Here is a 16,763-nt window from a genome sequence, read left to right on the forward strand (position 1 = left end):
AGGGTAAGTACTCTATCCTGAACTGAGGCCATTAACAGATTCTTGTTATGTAACTATTTTATTGTAAGTATCTGCCTCCTAAAGCTTACTTTAATAACTTTAATTGTTTGGCTAATACTCATTTGCCAAAATGGTTGGTGGCGCATGCTTTTAATCCCAGTACTTGGAAGGCAAAGTCAGGAGGATCTCTGTGATTTCAAGGCCAGCTTGGTCTAGAGGGAGTTCCAGGACAGCCAAAGTTATACAGAGAAACCCTATCTCCAAAAACAAACAAACAAACAAATAAATAAAACCCAAGTGCTCTGGGCAGTGGTGTTGCATGCCTTTAATCCTAGCACTTGGGAAGAAGAGGCAAGCAGATCTTTGTGAGTTCAAGACTTGGTCTACAGAGCAAGTTCTAGGATAGCCAGGGCTACACAGAGAAACTGTTTTGAAAAACAAAACAAAACCCAGCAAACTTAAGTGCGGGTGAAAGAGAGAACGAAGAATTAAAACATTGTATAAAAATGGATGTATAGAAGTTAGCATGAAGCCTTTTTTTTTTTTTTAAATAAATATGATTTCTTTTTTTCTTATTTTGAGGGAAGGTCTCACTGTGTAGCCTTTGCTGCCTGGAATTCAGTATGGTAGACCACACTTGCTTTAAACACATAGGGATCTCTGCCTCTGCTTCCTGAGGGCTGGGTTTAAAAGCTTGTGCCATCATTTTTGGCATATTTTTAATTTTAAGTGTGTGTGTGCGCACAGGTGTGCTGTGAGGTGCCTGATGTGAGTGTTGGGAATTTAACTTGAGTCATCTGGAAGAGCGCAATGCTCTCTTAACCACAGAGCCATCTTTGAAGCCCACGTAACAAATTAAATGCAGCATCTCTGCAGTTGCTCTGGCTTTGTGATCCTAATTGTTCTCTACCACCTATAAGTCATAGTTAGACCACATTCTTGAGCTTTATGGTTTTACCGAAATGGAATGCTGTTCTTCTTTTTTTCTGTGTAGGTATTCTTTTATGGGAGTTTGCCTTTATTTTGTTTCAAAATTTTCTTTAAAGGTATTTATAGAAATTGAAATCATGCTTATTGTGTCTGGAATGAGAATTATCAAGAATTATTTGAAACTCCCAGGTTCAGTACTTGCTTGCTTTCATTCTCTTTTTAGTTTTTTTCTCTGATAGCAATGAATTTTACTTCTTTTCCAGCACTCTGTGGGTCATTCCAAGCCCAATCTTTGTTTCTAATTTTATATTTCTCCCTAATAGAGCTCTCTAGCAAATGAAATAGCCTGCGTTAGTCTAAGGAACATTTTTAAGCTAAGTATCTTTGGAGGTTTGCTTTCCTTCTGTAATTTATATGTAGTTGCTCTTGGTGGTTTTTTTTCCTCTCTGCAGGTTTCATTCTTGACTAGGTCTATGCACTAGATCTGTCATCATGGCACTGTATTTTGATCACCGAATCAAAGCTCCAGATGTATCCAGGTCTCCCTCTCACATTACCTGGCACCCTACCCACCCATTCCTGGCAGTAGCATCTGCAAGCCCATCTTCTGGAGGCAACATAGACATCTACCTTGAGCAAGTGAGTCATCGGAGTGATGTTGGCTTTAGCAGCTTCTAGCTCTTCTGTTCTTTTCTCTTCTTGAGGCATGGAGGCCAGGAGCTGGGTAACTCAGCTCTAGATTTCTCCTTATCAGTTCATCTCCCTAAGGGCCAATTATTCCCAATCATCAAAGCCCTTATTTATGGTAGTTCTTTTATCCCTGCCATATAGGTTCAAGAGCATGATTAAACCTGACCCCTATACTATACCTGCCTTCTTCAACTTTTCATGTGGCCCTTTGATTTTCTTTAATTTTATTTATTTCATATGTATGATTGTTTTGTCTCCATATGTGTATATGCACCATGTGTATGTCTTCAAGGTCAGAAGAAGGTGGATCCACTGGAACTGGAGTTGTAGGTGGTTGTGCCATCATGTTGTACTAGGAAACAAACCCAGGTCCTTAGCAAGGTCAATAAGTACTCTAAACAGCTTAAGCCATCTCCTCAGCCCCATGCTGACCCTTTCAAACTGCACTAGTTAACTATGGCTGCTAGAACAAATTACCACAGACCGGGTGATTTCAGAGAGTAGAAACGCCGTTTCTCACAGCTGGAAGATCTGGATCCTCCTGGCCACCCAGTCTAGCTGAAGCACTGAGCTCCAGGTCCAGATGAGAGACTCTGTCTCAAAAAGAAGGGAGCTGAAGATGGCCCAGTGAGTAGAAGTGCTTACTGCCAACCCTGAGGGCCTGAGTTCAGTCTGCAGGACCTACGTGGTGGAAGTTCTCTCAAGCTCATCTCCACACACATCTTGGCACACACATGTATACGCACATACACACAAAATAAGTAATTTTTAAAAATATATATTTTTTTATCTTATGTGCATTGGTGTTTTGTCTGAATGTATGTCTATGGGTGTCAGATCTTGGACTTATAGGCAGTTGTGAGCTACCATGTGGGTGCTGGGAATTGAACCCAGATCCTCTGGAAGAGTAGTCAGTGCTCTTAACACTGAGCCATCGCTGCAGCCCCCCCAAATAATTAATTTTTTTAAACAGATTCAATTTGTATTTATTTTGTGAGAGCGTGTGAGCGCACAGGTGTGCCAGTACTCTTGGATACTAGAAGAGGGTTACTGGCTCTGGAGTAGAGATGACTGTGAGCTGTCTGACGTCTGACGTGGGGCCTGGGAACTGAATTCAGGTCCTGGAAGAGGAGCAAGAACTCTTAACTGCTGAGCCATCTCTTCAGTCCCCAATAAGTAACTTTTTAATTAAAAATAATGTGGAAAGTAACTGAGGAAAATACCCATCATTAGCCTCTAGTTTTCACATATGTGTTGTACTGTGTTCATGCTATGTGACCCAGACACACACGAAAGACCAGCTACCACATCTCCTTATTAAATAGGTCTTCTGATTGTAAAATAGCTGATGTGAGGTTTGTGGTTGCACGGTTTCTTGATGTATCCACTACTGTCTACAACGGGAGATTTTACTTCTTGTCCTACATAGGGTGAGCCTGTGCCTGACACCCACATTGAGAGGTCCTCCCGGGTCACTTCACTGTGCTGGCACCCGACAAGGCTTATCCTGGCTATTGGCTGGGAGACTGGAGAAGTGATAATGTTTAATAAGCAGGACAAGGAGCAGCACACAGTGCCCCTGCCACATACGACTGACATTGTCATCCTCAGTTGGAGTACCAGTGGGAGCTGCCTGGTATCTGGAGATAAGGTAGGTACACAGCCTCCATCCTCACCATGCATATAGAGATACATGTGAAAGATGCTAAAAACCAAGTTATTTGAAATGTGTGGTTTCTAGATTCAACTGATCTCATTTCCTGGTGATTAAGTATTTAAACATATGAGCCCATGGAGGCCAGTCTTATTCAAACCACTATACCTCTCTAAACTTCAGGCCTTGGTTAACATAAGAAAAAACGCTATAGAATGCCGCCTTTATCAGTGGTACACTGTGGTGAGACTTGTGAAAAGTACCGAACCATCAAGACAAGGTATACGAGCAACTCTGCTCACTAGTTCATCACGGTAGCAAACATTCAACATGAAGAGCATGGAAAAAAGAAAAGCTTAACTTGTAGTTCCAGGGATTCTCATCTATGGCTGCTTATCCATGTTGCTTTGGGCATGTGTTACCATGGCAAGTGTGCATAGTGGAAAACATCTCTACACATCATGACTACCAGAAAGCAAAGAGAGAAGGGCCCAACATCAAATGTCTGTTTTAAGGCCATACCTTCCATTAGCTTAACTTATTTCAGTAGAGCCACCTCCTAAGGGCTGGGACCAAGTATCTAGCATGTGGCCTTTGGAGACTCTAACAAGAGTATAGTCCTTATTTGCTTAATTTTTAAATGGAGTATACTATGCACACTCCTCTGTTTTTGCATTTTTCATCTTGGAGTTTTTTTTTTGTATTGGTAAGTAGAGATATTTCTTGTTCTCTTGTATTTGGCTTTTCATTATATAAATATAACAATTTATTTAACTATCTGCTAAATACTTCAGTGGCTTCTAGTCTTTTGGCAAACAGACAAAGGTTACAGAAATGCAGTGGGGAAGTCTAGAGGATCCAAGGCTTATGACATTAGAAGGCATATTTTGTTTTGTTTCAGTGCTAGAGATTTAACCCAGAGTCTCATGTATCCTAGGGAAAAGTTCTACCACTAAGCCTCAACCTTGTGGTTAGATAGGTATTTGCCAAAACATTCTATGGTTTTATAGTTGCTCACAGCATGTGTGGTTCCTCATAGAGGGAATGCCTAGGAATAAGAATTTTGCTTAGGGGCTGGAGCCAGAGGTTCCTGAGTTCAATTCCCAGCAACCACATGGTGGCTCATAACCATCTATAATGAGGTCTGGTGCCCTTTTCTGGCATGCAGTCAGAACACTGTATACATAATAAATAAATTAATTTAAAAAAAAAGAATTTTGTGTAGAAAAGTAGTATCTCTTGGAACCTGAGGATGTAATTCAGTTATAGAATATTTGCCTAGCATGCCCTGGATTTGATCACTAGCAACTCATAAATTCAGTATGACAGCACATGCCTATACTCTCAGCTCTCATTCGATAGAGGCAGGAGAATCAGAACTTGAAGGCCATCTTTAGATACAAAGCAAGTTCACTGGCAGCCTGGGACACATGAGACTGTCCCAAAACAACAACAACAAAAACAATATCTTGGATTGGAGGTTTAGTTCGGTGGTAGAGTGTTTGCCTAGTATTGGCAAGTCCCTGAGTTCAATCCCCAGTTTTAGAAATAGGAAGAAAGAAAAGACAAGAATAAAAATAATAAAAGAAAAGAAAAAGGGTCATGGAGATGGGTTAGCTGTGGGTAGGGCGTCTGTAGCTAAGCCTGCTGACCTGCGTTTAATCCCAAGGAGCCAAGGGACAGGAGAGAACCAACTCCCTCAGTTGTCCTCTGACTTCCACACATGTTGTGTGGCTCATTTATGCCCCCCCCCCCATAAATGAATGAATGAATAAATGAATACATGTGACAGTTAAAAGTAATTTTTCAAAGATAAATGTGTAGCATCTTGGTAGTTACATAAATTTCATTTCTCTTACTCTTCAGAATGAGTATCATTTCTAGGGATCATTTGTATTTTTTCTTTCGCATCATTTGCCCATTTTTCCTTTTCTTTTTTATTCTTCTTTCATACAATACATCCAGACCAGTTTCCCCTCCTCTTTTTCCCTCTTCTTCCTCCATTTCCCTTTAGAAAAGAGCAGGCCTCCCAGGGATATCAACTGAACATGGCATAACAAGCTATATAATACGACTAAGCACAAACTCTCATATCAGGGCTGGGTGAGGCAGCCCAGTAGGAAGAAAAGGATTCCAAGTATAGGTGATAGGGCCATTCCTACTCCTAGTGTTAGGAGTCCTACAAGAACACCAACCTATACAACCGTAACATATGCAGAGGACCTAGCACAGACCCATGCAAGCTCCATGGCTGCTGCTTCAGTCTCTCTGACTTTGTTTTTCCAGACAGGGCTTCACTGTATATAGCTTTGGCTGTCCTGTAACTCACTCTGTAGACCAGGCTGGCTTTGAACTCACGGAGATCTACCTGCCTCTGCCTCCCGAGTGCTTAGATTAAAGGCATGTGCCTCAGTCTCTTTTAGCCCCTATGAGCCCTGTTTATGTGATTCTGTGGGGCATGTTCTGGTTTCTCAACTGCAATTTTTCCTCTCCATCTTCTGTAAGTTTTCCCTAGTTCTGAGGGAAGCGACCTGATGGAGATCCTCAATTTGGGTTCTCTCTGCTCTGTGCCTAATGTTTCATTTGCCTCTTTTTCTAATGGGTTCTTTTCTTCCTTCTTTCCCTCCCTATCTCCCTCCATCCCTCCCTTCCTCTCTCCCTTCCTTCCTTTTTTGTTTTTCAAGACATAGTCTCTCTAGGTAACCCTGACTGTCCTGGAAGTCTGTAGACCAGGTTGGCCTCAGAGGTCTCCTGAGTGCTGGGATTAAAGGTGTGAGCCACCACCACTCTGCTTCTTCCCTTTTGCTTAATGAGCTTTCCACCTTTCTGTTATGAAATAGTCTGACAGTTTCCTGTCATTCCAAATAGAATGATTTGGGATCTTTACATTTCATCATTCTCATCTTGACGAAATTAAGAAACAGCTAACCAGACAGATAAAATGAAACCAGGTGTAAGCTGACTAAGTCCCTTGAGTCAGAATATTTAAGGAATGAAATGTTTACTCCTTCTCAGAAAATCTACCTTTGTGCTGGAACTAATTTAATTATGAACTAAAGCAGAAAGATGGGCATAAAGAGTGAGTGAACATCCCTCACTTGATCCTGGGCACTTCTCTTCCAAAAGCATGCCTGTTGTGCTCATCAAGGGATGCAACCCAGAGCAGCTGAAGCAAAAATATATTATGTAATAATATATAAATATAAAATAATATACTAAATGTATATATAATATATAAAATATAAATATATGTAGAATATATTTATATTATGTTTATATGTTAATTATAATATTTGTATATTATATAAATAACATATAAATATAAAAATATATATAATCTGGGGTTAGCAGGCTGTTCCATATACTGGGCAAGAGCCCAGCATTTCAGGAAGACCTGCATCTCCTTCTCTGTTCTAAGTCCAGACTTTGGGAGGGACACCAAGGCCACCTCACCCCAGCACTCCATGTGTACCAGTCAACAGCATCTGAGGAGGAGGCTATCTCTAGGGAAAAAATTCCTCTAGGGATCTCAGTAAATGTCCGTTCGAAATCCTGTTGTTCCAGGAGAGCCTAGACCGCTGCCATACAGGTGAGGTGATTTGGCTCCTCCCAGTATCTCTTACACAGGGCCAGTGTGAGGGTTAAATAGGTCTACGTCCCAACATGCTAGTTTTGTTGTTGTTGTTTGTTTAGGTTTTTTTTTTTCTTGTGGTGTTGTTGCTGCTTTTGAGTGCCTGGCCCTTTAAGTGATCCCCAGTTTCTCGTCAACTGGCCCTTTGGGAATTCTTAGCTGTTAGAACTGCTTGACTCTTACAATGTTCAGTGTTGGCTGCCTCTTGGACTTTTGGGAACAGAAGGATGGAAAAAAGGCCAGCAAAGCTGAGAGATTTAATAGGGCTAGAAAGTAGGGCTAGGTGAGAGAAGATAAGGCAGTTGGTGCAGAAAAGGGATTGATCCAGGAGAAGTCCAGCCAAGCAGAGAAGATATTGTTAGAATACAGTTAGGAGAAGAATCAACATCTGCTCAGCTCAGCGGCTCCTGGCTCAGTCTCTTCTCTGCCAAAGCTTGACTCTCATTCCCCAGTCAGGAAGCCCTGCTCAGCCAGTTGTGTTGGAGTCTTTTCTTCCCATGTGTAGACTTTTCTAGCACTTACCTGGTATACTTGATCTGAAGCTTTGATGACTTCCAGACTGAGCACACTGTTTTCCTAGTGCTTAGACTTGAATTTACAGTGCTTTCAGTAGTCATGAAGTCATGTCAAAAGGCCTCAGGATAGCCAGGAGGGAGTGGCAGTCGGGGGAGGGAGTGGCACACACCTTTAATACCAGCTCTCGGGAGGCAAAGGCCAATGGATCTCTGAGTTCTAGGCCAGCCTGGTCTACAGAGCTAGTTCCAGGATAGCAAGGGCTACACAGAAAAACCCTGTCTTAAGAGCCCCCCCCCCCCCAAAAAAAAAATAAAACAAGAAAAACACCTCAGGACAACTGGAAATACCCCCAGTGATCAGAGCTGGAACACTTTGAGCAACAGAGTAAACAACATTTAGATTATAACCAAAGCAGGAAATAAATACTCAAGAGTTCATGGTGCTATAAACATATACTTATCAGTAAACAAATGTTGGAAAATAGACAATTTTCTTATGCCGAAGAAGACCAAATAATTTATATCAATATTTCATTCTTGAAGAATGACTTATTTAGGGTTTCTGTTCCTGTGAAGAGACATCATGACCACAACAACTCTTATAAAGGAAACATTTAATGGGGGCTGGCTTAGAGTTCAGAGGTTTAGTCCATTATCAGCATGGCAGGAAACATGGCAGCATGCAGGCAGACCTGATGCTAGAGAGATAGCTGAGAGCTCTACATCCAGATTGGCATGCAGCAGGAAGAGACAGTGAGCCACTAGGCCTGGTTTGAGCTTCTCAAACCTCAAAGCCCACCCCTAATGACATACTTCCCCCAACAAGACCACACCTCTTGATAGAGTAGGAGCCATTTTTATTCAAACCTCTACACAGAAGTAGAATATTAACCTCCTACCCCTTAAGTGAAAAATGCACACTGTATACCTCTTTCTCAGGAGTTTGGCATAAAAAGGAAGGGAAAAGAGTCACTTTACGGTAGGTAAAAGTTACTCTACAGGGTGTCATGGTCAACATCCACAGTGATGGATTTTGTTCATAGTAGTGACTTTCCCATAGGGAACTGCTTCTCTCGTCTTCCTCCAACAAACCTGTAAGTCCAATCCAGTTATGAGCAAAACATCAAATGAATCTCAGTGGAGCCATGCCCTGTACTGTATCTGAGCAGCACCTTTGAACTAAGCAAACAAGGAATGCTGAGGAAATATGGCCCACGGGAGCCTCAGAAGACATGGCAACTAAATGCTGTGTGGAATCCTAAGCAGGCTTCTGGGACAGAAAAGGAATATTAAGGGAAACTAGAGAACTCTGAGGGAGTAGTGTGGACTTAGTTGGTGGTAATGTAAACATTAACTCAGGATTCCAGGCAAATGTTTTTGTTTCCCTGGCCAGTGCTAGTGAGTGAATTCAAGGCTTGTATGTGCCGAGAAAGCATTCTACCGCCAAGTTGTATCCCCAGCCCTAGCTCATTAACTCAAACAAATGCAGTATAGTAGTAGGGGAAACTGGTGACATATATAGGAGCACTGTACTGTCTTTGTAATCTTCCTGTAAATCAAAAACCTGTTCTGAAATTAGCAGTTTATTCTAAGCACATGACAGCTGCTATCTGGGAAAGTGGGGAAGAGGAAGGGCCACAGAGAAGAGTTGTAGTTCTGTAAATGCTTTTGAATAGTTTGGCACGGTGTGCTATTGCCTTTGAGCGCCAATTATTGCCAGCCTCTCTCAGACAGACAGCCACCAAGTAATGACACAGGGACTTTTTATTAATGCGAAAGCTAGGCCTTAGCTTAGGCTTATTCCCAACTACGTCGTATAACTTAAACTAACTTGTTTATATTAATCTACATTCTGCCGCGTGGCTCGATACCTCTCTCTAACAATCCATTTCAGCACCTGTTTCTTCGTCTGGCTGGCAAATCCCTTGACGGATTTTTTTTCCCAGAGTTCCTATCTCTGCTGGATGTCAATCTATCCTCTCCTGCTTTGCTCTAGACCATTCAGGTCTTTATTAAACCAAACAGAAGGTGATGGAGAAGATGTTTACAAAACACTGTGACAGGTGATGCTTCATAGGAATAGCAATACCAAAGTCCCAGCCTGTACTGAGCTCTCTGCAGGTACACAATCAACATTTGCATAATACAAAGACAACCTTTACACAGTGCACAAGAGAGTATCCTAACAGTGCACATGCAGTACAGTAATTTTTTGAATGAGGAATTGCCAGTGTTGTGCTACTCATTTATTGTGCACCTCCAACCAGTGGTTCTGGAAGCCTGTCTTCCTTTCACCTGTTGTTGGCCTCCTGCAGGTTGGGGTCCTGCTCTTGTGGAGACTGGACCAGCGAGGCCGAGTACAGGGGACACCACTCCTGAAACATGAGTACGGGAAACCACTCACTCATTGCATCTTCCGACTCCCCCCTCCTGGAGAGTAAGTATGAAGCCCCATGTGGTCCCTTATCTGTCCCTACATCCTGGGGGTGGGGTGTATGGCTCCTGACCCAGGTGGACCCAACCCCAAGTCATTCTAGGAATCTTGACTGCTGTATCCTTTACTCTCAGGGATCTGGTTCAGTTGGCAAAGGCAGCAGTAAGTGGGGATGAGAAAGCGCTGGACATGTTTAACTGGAGAAAAAGCAGCTTTGGAAGTTTCCTGAAGACGGGGTCTCAAGAGGGGCTGTCTTTCTTTGTCAGTCTGACGGATGGTGAGCAACTTGGATTGTAACTGTAGGAGCCAAAGAGTGTGAGGCGAGGCTTTTAGGCTGACAGTAGTACTTCTGTAAAATGAAGGGAGGCTGCAGTGCAGGTGTCTGGATGCTGGGATTCTTGAAGGCATTCCCCTGCTTAGATGGTGCTGTGCTCTAACACAGATGAGGGCAGGCCATCTTAATTCATGTTAAAGGGTTTTCCTAAAGAAATTTTGTTTTGTTTGGGGTTTTTGTTTGTTTTTTTATTTTGCTTTGTTTTGAGATTGTGTCTTCCTATGAAGCCTAGGCTTGCCTCCAGTTTATGATTCTCCTCCTGCCAAAATCTTCTGAATGTTGGGACTACAAACATATACTATTATACCCAGCTCATGTTTTTAGGGTTTTTGTTTGATTGATTGGTTTGTTAGTTCATTTTTTCCATTGGTTTTGGTTTGGTTTGGTTTGGTTTGGAGAGAGAAAGAGAGAGAATATGTGTGTGTGTTTGAGACAGGTTCTTACTATGTACCCCTGGTAGACCTGGGACATGCCATGTCTACCAGACTGATCTCAAACTTAAAGAGATCACTAGCTTCCAAGTGCTGAGTTTAAAGGCATACACTGCCACCACTACCACCCAGCACAGAGGTTATTATTAAGCCTCATCTGATGGTTGTATTTTTACATGGTTGTGGTCACCCTCCTGCCTCAGCTTCTTGAGGGTTGAGATTATAGCTGTGCTACCATGATAACTGACTGATGATTTTAATATTACTTGTTCTCAGTATAAGCAGGAGACAGGCCCAGGGTTGAAACAAATACACCCTGAAGCTAATGAGCAAGAGTAGCAGTCTGGTGTGGTACCTGGCAGAGGTGCAGGGAATGAGGAGTGATGTCTCTTACAGGAGGTGACTGGGTTTGAGAAGAGGGACTGCTAATGTAGGAAGAGGTCATGGGTTTTATAATTTCTGAATAGGAGAAACCTTTCATTTTAAAAGATAAAGAGATAGAGCCAGGTGAGAGGGGCAGTTGAGGATGTTCCAGAGGGGATATCCAAGTGGATGCATCACCATGGGGCAAAGAGAAGAGAATAGGAAGGAGAGCTGAGATGGAAGGAATGGTGCTGGTAGCCTGGAAGAGGATGTGCAGAGCTATGCAGGATGTAGATCTAGATATCTGCCTAATCCCCAGTATGTGGGCTTTAGGGTACAAGTTCTCCTGTGCACTTGTACCCACTGTGGAAGATGGGGGTTATATTTTTGTTTGCTGTCTTATTGTCTGTAAAAGACCCTGCTCCATAATCTCTGCTTATTCAATACTAATTGTTAAAATTAACTTAGATGACTTTGAACTTCCCACTTAACGAGAACTCAGGCTATCCATGAAGAACAAGATGAGACCAGAGGACAAGAAAGAGACCTGAGGAGGCTCCTGAAGAACTTCAGAAATGAGCCAGAGAATCTCGGGAACTCACTCATCACTCAGACACCTAAGAAGAAGCAAAGGAGGCAGACCAGATGTTGCTGGCCAGTGTTGAAGTGGTAGTTCAGGGCAGGGCAGGAAGCAGAGGAGTCTAGGTGCGGGGAAAGGCCTGCTACAGTACCACTGCCTCTTGAGGTTTAGATGCTTAAGGAGCATCTTATGGAAAATAATGGCAAATTATATGCCTAATGACATGAGGTCTAAGGGACAGAGAGAAGAGTCATCATTTATAAATACCCCAAAAGAAGGCTAGAGAAATGGCTTAGTAGTTAAAAACCTCTTCCAGAGGTCCTGAGTTCAATTTTAGCAACTGCATGGCAGCTTACAACCATCTATAATGTGATCCAGTGCTCTATTCTGGTGTGCAAACATGCATGCAAACAAAATGCCTGTATATATAAAATACATAAACAAATAAATCTTTAGGGCTGGAGAGATGGCTCAGCGATTAAGAACTCAGGTTTGACTCTGAGTATCCTCATGGTGGCACACAACCATCTATTATAACTCCAGTCCCAGGAGATCTGATGACCTCTGGGCAGAGCATGCATGTGGTACACATACATACACTCAAGCAAAACGTACATACATAAAATAAAAATAAATAAAAGTAAAAAAATATACCTAAAGATAGTGAGTAGAGATGATGGAACAGTTGCAAGGCTATAGAATCAGATGGTCTGGATACTAATTGATAATCATCCAGGAGAGTATGGAGAAGGAATCCACAGAGACAGCTAGCCTAGCCAGTAAAACAGGACATTTCAGAGTTGGTAGCCTGAGAAACATTGCAGCAAATGTCTTAAGTTCTTATAAAGACGATAGATGTATTGTCAGAGTATCCTTAAGGAGATAGAAATGGTTGCTCATGGGTATCCTGGAGAGACAGATGAGCTAGGAGCCACCTCTTTCCCTAGGGACAGTGCACTATGTGGATGAAAAAGGCAAGACTGCCCAGGTGGCATTCACAGACAGCTCCATCCAGACATTGTTCTACATTGAGAAGAGAGAAGCTCTGGTTGTGGTTACACAGAATCTTCTCCTGTCTCTATATGTGGTGACTCCTGATGGGGAATTCGAAGAAGTGATGAAGGTAGGTGAAAGAGCAGGGTGATGGCTAACCTGGCTGCTGGATTATGCTCAACACCCGAGACCAGGTTTTCTTGCCTGCTTTGCCTGTCTTTTCAATCTTGGTTAGCAAGACTGAAGAGCTGTCATTTGCAAGAAAGAGCAGCTAACCCATCTATTCAGTGCCACATTTCACTCTTGGCCCTTTGGTGTAAGTGAGGAAAAGGAAAGATTTCCAGTATTTCTGGACAGGTATGAAGAGGATCAGGGTTACCTAGGCTTGCTCCCGATCTGTGCCTTTCTCGATTAGAGAATTCACCATCTGCATCTCATTGGACTTCCACAACAGAGCTGGATAGAACAGGAGGCATTGTTCCCACTTTCCAGCTATATGAAAGTATTCTGAGGAGGCTTGTTTATTGGCCCAGAGCTGGAGGTGGCATTGCCCAGTGTCTGTTACAATGGCCCTTCTGCAACATGGTCTTTCAAATCTTCTGTTTGCCACCATAGGCATTTATGTTATTTTATACAGTGAGCAAATGCGAGTTATCTTGGCTGAACTGTAATAAGATACCGGGATGTCCATGAAAGATAGAGCTCTGAAATACTCTGCATGTCTAAGGGGTCCACTACGAAATCATCCAGTGCCACATGCTCCTCAATAAAGGTCACTTGTGTTCCCTGTACAGGTCATTTGAGAGCACTGCTGCTTGCTGCCCCTATTAATCTTTTGCTTCCATTAAGCGTATGTGTTTTGCCCAGCTGCTTTCTTGGTTTATAAGAATCTATGTCAATAGAGAATCCTGAACTGTCCCTAAAGATATTCCTCTAGATTAGAGAGCTCACTGTATCCTCTAACAGTAGCTGTGGTAGTCCTTGGGTTGCATGGACCTGGTGTCTTAGCTTGAGCCAAGTTGACAATAGGCACTTAATATATATTTACTATAATAGGCATTTCTCACTGGTTGTCAGGCTCTAGGAAATGTTGCTTTCTGCACAAAATGAGGGTGGGAGACCTTCCCTAAAATACAGTCAAGACAGAACAAGCAGTTCCCGTCCTGCTTAGTATTCATCTAGAAATGCCCATTGTGCCCTAGGTTAGACATCACTTCATGTTTAAGTTGCTGTTTGCTTTAAGCTGTACATTTTGAAATATCTTTTTAGAATTTTTTATGTGGATAGGTGCACCTGCATGCATGCATGTGTATGTGCCATGAGTGTGCCTGGTGCCCACTGAGGTCTGAAGAAGTTGTTGGATCCCCTGGGACTGGAGTTGCAGACAGTTGTAAACAGCCATGCGGGTACAAGTGCTGAGAATCAAACCCTGGTCCTCTGGAAGAGCAGTCAGTGCTGTTAGCTGCTGAGCCATCTCTCCAGCCCAACCCCTTAAAAAACAAGGCCAACTCTCCAGTTCTACTATTTGTGGTCGACCTTGGAGAGTCTCAGTGATGTCCCTGAAGACCACATGCCTGGCTAACACAGTTTCCTCAGTCACCTCAGAAAGAACCGATGCTTCTTTCAAGTTGCTTTTTTCGTCATGCAGGTAAAGTTGAGTGGGAAAACAGGGCGCCGGGCAGACATCACTTTGATAGAGGGCAGCCTTCTTGTGACAGCTATCGGGGAACCAGTGCTCAGGTGAGAGCTTGTCTTCCCATATAGGCCTCTGGAAAATTCTGTCAGGAACAGACTCTTTAATATACACACAGAAAATGCACATTGTGGTGAATTTTCACATACTAGACAGGTCTATGTAACTAAACACTGGAGGCCCTAGGAGTCCTCACCTACTCAGCTGTCCTTCCTGCTTTTCCCATGCCTTCAGATAAGATGACTATGATATCTGCCCTCACAGTCACTTTGCCTTGTTTGGAAGAAATTTGTTTTCGACATAGGGTTTTGTTGCTGCTGTTATGCTGGTCTCCAGCAATGCTCCTTTCTACCTCTTCCTCTCAAGTAACTAGGACTACAGATGTGTACTGCCAAACCTAGTTCTGTATGGTTTCTTAAGATTTTTAGTATTTTTAGCATTTTAGTATCGTTTTAGCCACTCCGTTCAACATAATGTTCACTTTTGCCTCATGGAGCTGGGATTCCTATGTTCTCTTCCTATAACGTCACATATAAACTGTTAGTAACCACCCTTTTGAATTGTAAACAGTATAACATCAAGCTCACTTTTGTACTAGGCGTCTGTAGCACACATCTCTGAGTTTTCTTCCCAGGCCTGATACAGCCCTCAGATCAGAGGAGGGTACTAATAATAACCTTCCTAGTGTTTTCCTCTTTCTTTTTCAGGTTCTGGGATTTAGAAAGAGGAGAGAATTACATACTGAGTCCACAGGAGAAGTTTGGCTTTGAGAAGGGAGAGAATATAAACTGTGTTTGTTTCTGTAAAGCCAAAGGTGAGATTTCTTAGTCTGACATAAAAAAGATAGAAACAGCTGGACATGGTGGTGCACACCCTTAATTCCAGCACTCAGGAGGCAGAGGCAGGCGGATCTCTTCGAGTTTGAGTGCAGCCTGGTCTACAAAGTGAGTCTAGCACAGCCGGGGTGTTACACAGAGAAAACCTGTTTCAAAAAAACAAAAAGAAAGAGAAGAAGAAAAGAAAAGAATGAAAACAATTTTAAGCATTGTGCAGGGAAAAAAAATTTATAATAGAATTCAGAGCCTTTTCAAAAATTGGAAGCTGGGTACGGTAGCATAGACCTTTAATTCCAGTACTCAGAAGGCAGAGGCAGGTAGATCTCTGTGAGTTCAAAGCCAGCCTGGTCTATATTGTGAGTTCCAGGACAGCCAGGGCTACACAGAGAAACCCTTTCTTGATAAAAAACAAAGAAAGAAAAGAAGAAGGAGAAACGAAAGAAAAAAAGAGAATGAATGAAAGAAAAAGAAAGAGAGGAAAGAGAGAAAAATTATGAGTTAGGCAAATATGATCAAGTAACAATAAAGCTTTCGTATTTCACATAATGTTCAAACGATTTGTCCAAAAGAGTGATACTAACATTATACGTATTGGCCTGTACCTTCCTGAAATGGTATGGTAGTGTTTGTACACTAGGGAAAGTATACTAATACATGAGAGTGCAAATCCCAAGGACAGAAAGTTAGGAGAGGAACTAGAGTGTTGCTGAGTACTCAGTACTAGTGGAGCATTGGGAAGTACCTGGAGTGAGGCAGATGGACACAGAGAACAGTACTCACCACCACCTTTTAAGTCTTCTAACTCAGTTAATGTGCTATGCTTTTACCTGCAGGCCTTCTGGCAGCTGGTACCAATAAAGGGCGAGTAGCTATGTGGAAAAAAGTACCAAACTTCCCAAGTGGCCGGGGGGTAGAGGGCAAGGACATGTGGGCCCTTCAAACACCTACTGAGCTTGATGGAAACATCACACAAATAAAGGTACAGTATACAGCTCTATTATCACATTTGATGCACTCGTGTGCTGTACCAAATAGAGAACACGATTAACTTGGAACCTAGTCTATCGGTTATTCAATTTAGCATCAGAAAAATAGCACTAACAAGAAATTATATAGGTATGTAATCCCAATACCTAGGAACCTGAGACATGTGGATCTTGAGTTCTAGGTTAGCCTGGGTTATATGATAAGACCCTGTCTCAAAAACAAAACAAGAAAACAAAAAAACAGAGAAGGGATTGTGGCTGCATATTAATATCTGTTGATCTACTTACCAATTCCTCTGTTTCTGCCTATATATATATGTATTCATATGTAAATATGTTTAAAACAGCCTTACTAAGATACAAGTTACAGAACCAATGATTTTTAGTATATTCATAGAGTTTTGCCAGCTTTTACCACAATGTTTTCTTTACAACAAATGTTAGGATACATTAATTACTCTAAAAAGAAATCCATACCCCTCCTCCACTTCTCTTTCTCGAGCCTTCCACAGCCAGTAACGCACCTTGTGACTCTGTAGATTTGTGTGCTCTGGACATTTCATAAAAATTTGAAGCATATAACTAGGCATACTGGCACTCACCTTTAATCCCAGCATTTAGGAGGCAGAGGCAAGTGGATCTCTGTGGGTTCCAAGGCAGTCAGGGGCTATGAAGGGAGACCTTGTCTCAAAA

General features: G+C 42.3%; 1 protein-coding gene across 1 annotated transcript in view; it reads left to right on the forward strand.

Annotated features, from left to right (window-relative positions):
- Ift140 (intraflagellar transport 140) overlaps positions 1-16,763 on the forward strand; it is an 88,516-nt gene that overhangs the window by 1,338 nt on the left and 70,415 nt on the right. Inside the window, exons 2-9 of the mRNA XM_055604763.1 lie at positions 1,383-1,569; positions 3,050-3,271; positions 9,736-9,857; positions 9,989-10,131; positions 12,510-12,685; positions 14,204-14,295; positions 14,956-15,062; positions 15,918-16,063. Of these exons, the coding sequence (XP_055460738.1) occupies positions 1,423-1,569; positions 3,050-3,271; positions 9,736-9,857; positions 9,989-10,131; positions 12,510-12,685; positions 14,204-14,295; positions 14,956-15,062; positions 15,918-16,063 (1,155 nt within the window). The 5' untranslated portion in view covers positions 1,383-1,422. The remainder of the gene's footprint in view (positions 1-1,382; positions 1,570-3,049; positions 3,272-9,735; positions 9,858-9,988; positions 10,132-12,509; positions 12,686-14,203; positions 14,296-14,955; positions 15,063-15,917; positions 16,064-16,763) is intronic.

This window comes from Psammomys obesus, unplaced genomic scaffold, assembly GCF_907164565.1.
Source record: "Psammomys obesus unplaced genomic scaffold, mPsaObe1.curated_primary_1811, whole genome shotgun sequence".
Taxonomy (NCBI): domain Eukaryota; kingdom Metazoa; phylum Chordata; class Mammalia; order Rodentia; family Muridae; genus Psammomys; species Psammomys obesus.